This window comes from Poecilia latipinna, unplaced genomic scaffold, assembly GCF_001443285.1.
Source record: "Poecilia latipinna isolate Pla-1442-1.1 unplaced genomic scaffold, P_latipinna-1.0 Scaffold1156, whole genome shotgun sequence".
Taxonomy (NCBI): Eukaryota; Metazoa; Chordata; class Actinopteri; order Cyprinodontiformes; family Poeciliidae; genus Poecilia; species Poecilia latipinna.
The window spans coordinates 60694-69982 of NW_015113772.1; the positions used below are offsets into that span (position 1 = coordinate 60694).

A 9289-nucleotide genomic window follows, 5' to 3' on the forward strand; every position below is an offset into this window, starting at 1 on the left:
TCTAAAGAGAGAAGATTTTGGTCAAATGAGTTTTCGTCTTTCTGATATTTAATATTTGGTTGCTTTGCTGTCTATAACTTTTAGCATCCTAAAATAAAGATGCCCAGATGTGAAAAAGGAAGCAGCTGGACTTAAGCTTGCTCCTAGCCTATGTGGCATCACATGTTGTAAAAGAAAGCTGTATCCCGTAATGGACAAAAATGAACAAATATACAGATGCAACTTAATAAATTAGAATAACATCAAAATTGTAATTTATTTGAGCATTTCAAAAAGGTTCCTAAGAACATTAAAGGAGAGTTTTTACTACGGAAATGTTAATGGGGAAAACTAGCGTGACATTTGTCCAGCAGACAAAGAGTTATTTCTTTAAAGGATTACGAACATGGCAGTTGAACTTGGGTTCTTATTTTCAAGGAAAAAGATAAGAAGTCCAGTTGCCTTTTATTGAAGCCTGTAGGATTGTCCTGTCCTGGACGGCTGAGAATCCACACCACCGTCTCTTTCTTTGAACGTAATGTCCTGCCCGCCGAGCACGTGAGCTATGCATCTCACTGGAGAATTTCCAGCTGTGAAAACAAATCCCAGCTCGGCCTCTCCAGCTGTGAGGTGCATCTGTTAACAGCAACACAATCTGCCAAAAATGGCTTCGGCCTGGCTTGCTTTTATTAGTGTTCAGCTTTTAACTCTCAGCTGTTGCCTTGTGGCATTCTAAGGTCCTGCATATTAATCTGTGAGTTTTTCCAGTTTGACCTCAGAATTTCTTTTTTTTGTTGCTGGGTCTTGCAAATGTAATGAAAATGTAGATGTTTTATTAGCTTGCAAAGCAACTGGTCAGCTGTTGGGAGCTGATGTAGCACAATCTTGTCCAATAGAAACCACTCTATCACGTTTATTTCATGATCTTTTGACACACTGATACTAAATCACTCAACAACCTTAGATGTCTAGGAACATGAATCTGACTTATCAGCGTGATGATGCAGTGTAGGTTGTTAAGCTGGCTCAGAAAACTTTCTCTTTTTATCAGTGGCCTGCGGTATCACTTCTAAACAGACCTTCCAGGGTACAGATTTGTCCAGTTGGTCAAAGGTCAGTCAATCCTCACTGCTGGATTTGTTGAACAAACGAGCTGGTAGAGCAGAACGGGTGTGGTTATTTTTCATTTGGTTCTCTGATTGCCATGGCTGACAAATGACAAAGCATGTTTACTTAATGTAGCAAATGACAGAAGAGTGAATGGAGCCAGTCATAAGTCCCAGAATTAAATTATTGAATGACTGCACCGTTTTTTTAATGACCTGTTCAGGAAAGAGCGGAAGAGGAAGATGCTCACAAACATTTGACGGGAAATTAAAATTCTGCGTAGGTGCCCCGGTATATATTTAGTTACACTCAAAATAGCAACTGGAATTTTGATTTTTTTTTTTTTTTTTATGCGTAAAAGCTGTATTTTGAGACCTGCTTAAGTGGAGATGCAATCTGTGGTATGACTGCATTTCAGATCTGCAGTGCTGATATGTTAAATGAAATGATGCTTTGTTTTGTTTTGTTTTGTTTTGTTTTGTTTTGTTTTGTTTTTCATTTAGTTGCCCTGAGCAAGTGGGCTCTCGTCTATTCAGCCAGAAATAGCACTGCAGTGTGTTTAGAAACTGATAAGTTATTGTTTGAGAAAGCTTTATATTTAGAACATTATCATGTTATCAGACTGCGTACTGATGTACAGCTCTCACGCACTGACCTTAGGCATTCAGGGCTCTGGTGATTTCTACTCATTTCTACAAGTTCATGACACAGGGACTCTTTGTCTGAGGTGTCTGCATCTTCTTTGGTGCAAGCACAGAATATGCCCACACATTCACATATTTTATGGTTTAGGATCCAAACAAAGCAGAGTGCAGAGAAATTGCCTTTTTACCTTATCGTTTGTCGCTGAGGCTCGTGTTTTGAATCCTATTTATTTTCATGGAGCTAACCACAGTTTTATTGCCTCTGGCTAATCAACACAAGTTCCCACACTTTGACGTGGAGGTACCTCTCCATGACACCGTCTCAACTTGTTTGTGGACAAACTAATGTTGGTACTGCAGTACAGCTGGCTTTTGCAGGAAGTTCAAAAAGATTTTGCCTCAGAAGTTCAGGGATTTTTTGTGATCTCTTTGTATTCTTTTTACAATGTGCAGCCATTATAACAAATTAATATGGATTATATTCGGTAGTTTTCAGCATTGTTGTTGCTGAGGATGCTGCGATGCGTCTTGTCCCCTCTAATGGCAATAGTTTGGATGAAGGATGCACCGATTGGAATTTTCTGGCCAATCACGGATCTTTAAAAAGCCCAACCTGCTGATTTTTATTTTGACAGATAACGATTTTTTTTGTTGTTGTTGTAAAAGTTGCTAGGTTGACAACAACAGAGTGACTATTGTTAACAGCATATGTGCAGATGTGACCAGGTGGGAAGGTCTGTCAGTCAGCATCTCTCACGAAGGAGCAAAAAGGGGCAGTGACTGTTTTTCAGATCTTTGTGGAAGTAGAAAAGATTGGTAGATTTTTCATGCAACTATCCGCCGATCACCCACAACTAAGGAAATCGGGGCCGATTTATTGGTGCACCTCTACTTTGCACCTCCTGTTCACATGTAGTGTCTCCTGCATGTAATAAGTACAGCTTTGGTGTTTTAATTTACTGTTTGTGCATTGTGTCCCAGTATTTATGTAGTTTTGATTTGAATACCTGTTACCTTGGCAAGGTGTCCCTTGAAAAATAAGTTTCTGATCTCAGTGGAAGATGGACCTGGTTTATAAAAAAAAAAAGAAAAAAAAAGGCATGAATAAAAAATAAGATGAGATAAATCAGTAGGAAATTACAGTTATTGTTTCCCCACTATTGTAAATTATCTCTCTTCAGGTTGCCGGTATGTTAAGTCTCTAAGTTTCTGGCCTTATACAACTTTTCTCTGGATATCCTCTGCTTCGCTGAGCAAATCATAAATCTTCACCGCATTAAGCGTTGATGTCCAGACGTGGCGCCGTCACTCTTTAGCAACTGTTAGCTGGGTTCTCAGCTGTCTTGTGCTGCTTGCTTCTCTCACGCTTCTTCACATGGTTATTGACTCGGACCTTGAAATGAATATTAACTCTTGTTGGCTAGCATCCTGGACACAGTTGAAAATGAAAGGTTTGTAAATTGATGGTCGATGCCTGACCTTGCGATTGGCTTGATAGCATTGCTAACTTCAAGAAACTGTTCTGGACAGAACTGCTTCTCTGAGATCTGTGTGTAGTTTCTGGAAGCATTCTCATACTCTTCCATTGGTTCCCTGGATCCCAAACGCACACACAGACACATGTCTGTGTGTGTGTTGTTTGTTACGTAAGCCCTGTTCTCACCATTAGAAAAAAAAAATCCCCCCAGGATGAAGAGGGAAAAAAGACGGAGTACGTGTCTTTGTGGCTTATCCCTCATTTCCTGTGAAAAGATCCCCAGAATGAGCATTAATGCAGAGTCAGCAGTCAGAAGGAAACGCGCTGTATTACTATTATCACACAAAACCAGCTGTGCATGTGAGAGATAAAACTGTGACATACCAATAACAGCTTTTTTCGTACCAGAGAAACAAATACAAAGTAGGAATATTAATAGTCGAGTCTGGTGAAAACATATTCCAGTTAGCCTGTCATTTGTAGCAAAAGATATTGGATCTTATTTGTGTCCCAGTGTTTCAAGTCCAGGCTCCTTTTATTCCTGGTTTGATCTACCAACTTATGAAATATAACATTTTTTAACAGCTTGATCTCCTCCTTTCTTCACCTGCTGAGGTTGGAGTCAAGAGAATGCTTTTTTTATATTAGTTTTTGTTTGATTTTTTAGCCTTTAACTCCTTGCTGGAATTGTAATTAAAGAAAAAAGACCATTCTGCTGAAGTTAAGTGGATTACCAGGTTACTTGGTGAGTTCTTTTGGGTTGTCTGTGGGTTTTGTAGTATTGGAAAATAATCAGATTTGGAAGGTTGGATGGAGCTAACAAACGTTTTGTGCAAAGAGAACATACATTTTTTTGATAAATATCTACAGCAGGACATTTGTGGTCATTTTTAAAGAACCTCCATTTGATTTTTAGTTTTTAAACCAGAGAAAAACATAAAACATTTGCTAAAAGAGGAGACTATAGGATGTTGCTATTTGTAGAAAATACTTTAAACAAGAAAAGCATTTAGTTTTCAATGCAATAAAGAGAAATAAAATATGCTATTTTGTATTGAATAAATACATTGAAAAATTGAATAAATCCTGCAAATCTTAAAATAAAACATGCAAAATATTTTTAAAAAAATCCAACTACACAAAACTGAAAAATCTAAAATATCTGCAAATTATTTTTTTAAAGTAAAAATCTGACAAAATCCCTAGAGAATCTAAAAAAAACTGACAAAATATAAAAAAAAGTTTAACAAAACTAAAACATTTCATTTCAGATAGCCACTTCTAAAATATAGATGTGTTATATCTATATTTAAAAAAAAAGTTGGTACTTTTTTATGGGACGTACTGGAGTTTACTTTAGATCGAGGTTCACTTTCCCTAAACAAACTGGGATTATGGTGTAGAGATTTAGATAAAGCATTTTTTATTATTTTTTTCCTTACTTACTTTTTATTGGCATTTTCAGCACATGTGCTCATCCATTTAAAACAATGGACCTCAGCATTTGTCTGAATGCCTTTTTTTGGCTAAAGGGGGCTCAACACAAAGGTATGTTGCACTTTTCAAACTTTAAGCATCAGGGCATTATGATTGCAGCATCAGGTAAAAGCTGCATGCCAACAACAAGGAATATTTTTGTTTTGGACTTTAAAGTCAGAATATGCAAGAGCACTGCTCCCTTCCAGGTGACGACACTGAACCGTGTCGCAAGGTTTCAGAGGGCGACAGAAGACAGAAGTCAGCATTTCATAACCGACTGACAAGTGTTTAAACAGTTGGGTATGAAGGGGAGGAGGAAGGGGAGGAGGAAGAAGAGGGAGAGAGATGGCAGGAAAGCATGCAAGTCATTATCCTGTTAGAGATGACAGTGACGGTGCAGCTTACACAACCCCAGGAGGAGGAAGCAGAGGGGAGCGGCTCTGACGTCTGTCTTTAATTCCACACTGAGCCTTTTGCAGCAGAGTGTCACCGAATCTCAAAACTCTCACTTGTGGAATGTGTAAAAATAGACCAATAGGAAGGCGTTCGTTTACAATATATAATAATCTGCCTCCAGGAAGTACCATGATGTAATCTTGAATTACTCAGTTGACTCTTTGTTCCGGTCTCGTAAAATAATACATTTAGAGGTTAGACTTGAGCGTGACGTATGCCTAGGATAGCAGCGAGGAGTTTTATTATTGAATTGGTTATTTAATGTTTTATCACTAATTAAAGGTCACGATGCATTGCTTTCTTAATCAAAGCCAAAGTACAAAGTGGCTAACTGCACAAGCAAGTATTTAAGAGCATATTGGTAATTATGGGTGGGCATTTATTGTACGGTTTATCATTTATTGTGATAAATTATCATGATAACCATATTGATTTGTTGTTATGATAAATTCCAATTGTTTAAAAACCTACAAAACTATCTGTATTGTCAGGATTTAGTTTCAGTATTTTCCAAGGAAAATTACATATCAATAAATTTGAAAATATGATTATTACTACAAATAATACTTCTGCATGTGACCGATGTCCTAAAGAAGCGTATTACTAGTGAGTAGGTTTCTCTTAATTACCTAAAAAAAAAAAGAAAAAAAAAGCAGTTTTCTTATCACAATATTACCACAAAATATCATAAAACTTTCAGTCCATATCTCCCACTTCTATAGGTAATCCAATGTTTGCTACGAAGGTTTCTATAATCCTATAAGTCCCAAAAAGTTAGGAAAATATCTCTTCTTCCATCATCTCATCGACCAAAAATCAAATGCACATGCTTGTTTTGGATCTGCACCAAATAATTGAGCAGCACTAAAGTTGTTTTTAACTTTTCGTCTCAGTTGTTGCTTTGCAGTTTCCTGAAACCGCTGGTCTCTGACTTTCTGCACAGACTTCTGTAGTTGATACCCTACAGCACCAATAACTCACATCAACCGTCCTTACTAATATCCTGAACTGAAAAGCGGATAACATGCACAACCTTGAGGCGCATGGGCCACAACAGCAAAATATGCTTACTTGCTCCTCTTGTCGGTCTGTAAGTAAGACAAAACCAAGGCTGTAATGCTGTTTCCAAAACTTTGACAGCAAAGAGTGGAAAAGTTTTCATGCTGAGGCTGCAGAGAATTGATTAGTGGTTTCTACCATCAGTCTGAAGTCATTTAATAATGCTCCTTGTGCTCAGTGCCGGCCGCTGCTGGGGCTTTCGTGGTGAGATGAATGTTTTTGCAAGCCTTTGACCTCTTTATTCTAGTTGGCCAGTGTAAAAAAGATCCCAGGTTATTTGTGCTGCTGGGTTCACAAGTTAAGCAGTGGAACATATTTCTTATGTGGTATCATGGAGAATTGGCACCGTGAGAAAGCAGCAGACGCATCTGGAAGTGACAGGTATGTCAACATGTACCGGCGTCCTAAAGGACAGCTTTCAAGCCACCATGTTCTGCTGCAGTTTAACTCTAGAGTTGGTCAGATTAACCAAACCAGTAGCCATTGGCTTTTTTTTTTTTTTTTTCGTTTTAAATTTAATTTCTGTTGTTCTGATTTGACCTTGTCTTTGTTTTGCTGTGTTTCAGGTCGTTTCCGACAGATTGAGGTCTTGACGTCGGTTGCCAATGAGTTCTTCCAGATCTACAGTAACGTTTCTGGACAACCTGTCAACAGATTAACCTGCAAGGATCAAGGTGAGCCGTGCAACCACACTTAGGTTTTTCTTCACTTGTCAAAAAAACATCGTTATGCCAAATAACCGTCTGTCCAAGACAACTTCAACACTCAGTATTTGGCATTCACAGTGCACTTTTATTGGATTAAATATTGACTTGTATATTATAAATAATAAAAAGTCGTAATCTGTTTTTTTTTTCTTCTGAAATTATGAACTTATATGTACCATCAGTTAAATAGAACCGTTTACTTTTCACTTGACAAAATAAATTATAAAACAGAGCTGACATTATTATTATTATTATTTTTTAATTATTATTGATGTCGTTGTGATATACCTCTCTCAGGTGGAGAAGGAGAAAAAGGAGAACAACAAGGAGGTGCCGGTAAAGATCCGGCTACTCTGAGGAGGACTAACTCAGTCAGGCAGTTTGCTAAACTCATGAAGAAAATTAGCAAACAGAACTTGCTCGGATCGACCGCAGAGTCTCCAGAGGGGGCCTCGCCAAACGAGCCCACACAGCTGAACGGACACGCTGCTTCCCCCGATGCCGCACGTGTCAACGACCACACTCGTAGCGCCAGCTCTGACCACCAGGTGGAGATGGTCAGCCAGAAACACATGCGCAGGAAAGATAATTTCACCTTAGCTACTGTGACGGAGGAAACCAATGGAGGCGGCGAGAGCGATCGGCTAATGGAGAGCAGGTAGGCCATACTTCTTAGATATTCAATAAATGAGAATGAGGGGAAAAATGCCTTTTTAAATTGTGTTGAAATTTTAAACGATGCCTCAAAGTGTAAAGATTTAGTACATGTTCATTATTTAGTTTATTTTGTAAGAACAGCAGGATGTCATTCATACACAGGTGCATCTCAATAAATTATAAATCTATATAAATAAATAAATGGTGACTTTACTTTGAGACAAAAGTGGCATTGATACGGACTGGGGAAGTCTGTGTGACGTTGTTCAGTTCAGACACTGAAGAAGATGATTTTAGTTTTTTTAGTGTGCAGGAGGAAGATGAAGATGGGGATCAATAATTTTTTTCCTGCTAGGCTGCTGTTTTTTTCTTTTTAAGCAGCTGTGTTACATGCAATGTTAGGAAAAGCACTTATGTTTCGTATTTGTACGTGTTTTATTAAAAGTTAAACAAATCTTCTGGGTAAATATCTCATTTTAAAATATGGACACCAGCAGCCTGTAGACAAGTGTGACCTATATATGTATTTATTTCCTCTTGTTAAAGTTAGCTTAAAGCCAGGTGTGGTCAATAGTCTGGAAATCACTGTACTTGTTTTAGTCCTGAACACATAGCTGTTTATAATTTGATCTTTCTGAAAAATGTAAATAATCCTTGGAGAGTTGATGTCCTCCTGACAGAAAGGACTCTGATAACGATAATTCGCATTAGACCAGCTAGAATGCGTCACACCTGAATTTATACAAATTCAAATACATTTTTCATCTCTTTTTTTTTCCAATGATATTTAAATTTATTCCTATATAATTAAGAACATACACTTTTCATAAAATCTAGGAAAATGTTCTAACATTTAGATCTTAGTCCTATACTATAGAACGATGTCAAACAAGAGGAACACAGTGTTTTGGTTCTGTTATTTCTTGCACTATCACTGATGCTTAGCATGATTCAATGCATTGCCTAGGTGGTGGGTGACCTAAATAGATACTCAACTGAATCACTTTATTATCAATATACATTGTCTGAGCATTATTCTGAACAATATGCACTTACATCTGGCAGATAAACCAGCTAGTTATCTGTTGTAGTTCTGTCCAGTCTGACCCAGCTGGTCATATTTATGTACACCACTGAGTCACAGCTGATTTTCCATTTATGGCTACATGGAAAATATCCTTCTACAGGTGTCCGGGCCTTTTTCTGCCTTAACACCTACACTTTGTGACGGGAACAGTGATAAGCCAATACTACCTGAATAAAATCATTTAGCCAGTCAGTGTGTCCCTGCATGAACAACCCAGGCCTGATTTCATCTTCATGGACAGGAATGCTTCAGGTCATCAAGGTCACATAATGAGGGAACCGCTGCTGGAAACTGGGGTACCTCGAATGGAGAGGCCTGCACTTTCTCCAGAACTAAAGTTGGCCACATGACGCATTATGGAGACATTGATTTATGTTTCCTCTATGATTACTCTACTGCCATGTAGAGTAATTGTAGTGTGTACTTTTTATGTTTTCCACAATTTTCACCCAAAAGATACCCTGGACATCATCTTCCTACATAATTCTGCTCGATTCTGATCTCGCTTCACTGCTCCCTCTGGGCTTTCTCCCACTGAAGTGGATTTCTCCAGTAGAATTTCAAATGAGCCAATCGGTGAATAAAAGAAGCTGTTATGAATGATGGGCTTGATTTTTTTTTTTTTTTTTTTTTTTTT

The 9289-nt window shown here is 38.0% G+C and overlaps 1 protein-coding gene across 2 annotated transcripts in view; it reads left to right on the plus strand.

The window, feature by feature from the left end:
- The window catches only part of itprid2 (ITPR interacting domain containing 2), a 44819-nt gene that overhangs the window by 22447 nt on the left and 13083 nt on the right, over window positions 1–9289 (plus strand). For both annotated transcript variants that reach the window (XM_015053037.1, XM_015053039.1), the window contains exons 11-12: window positions 6768–6875; window positions 7206–7566. In XM_015053037.1, coding sequence (XP_014908523.1) covers window positions 6768–6875; window positions 7206–7566 — 469 coding nt within the window. The remainder of the gene's footprint in view (window positions 1–6767; window positions 6876–7205; window positions 7567–9289) is intronic.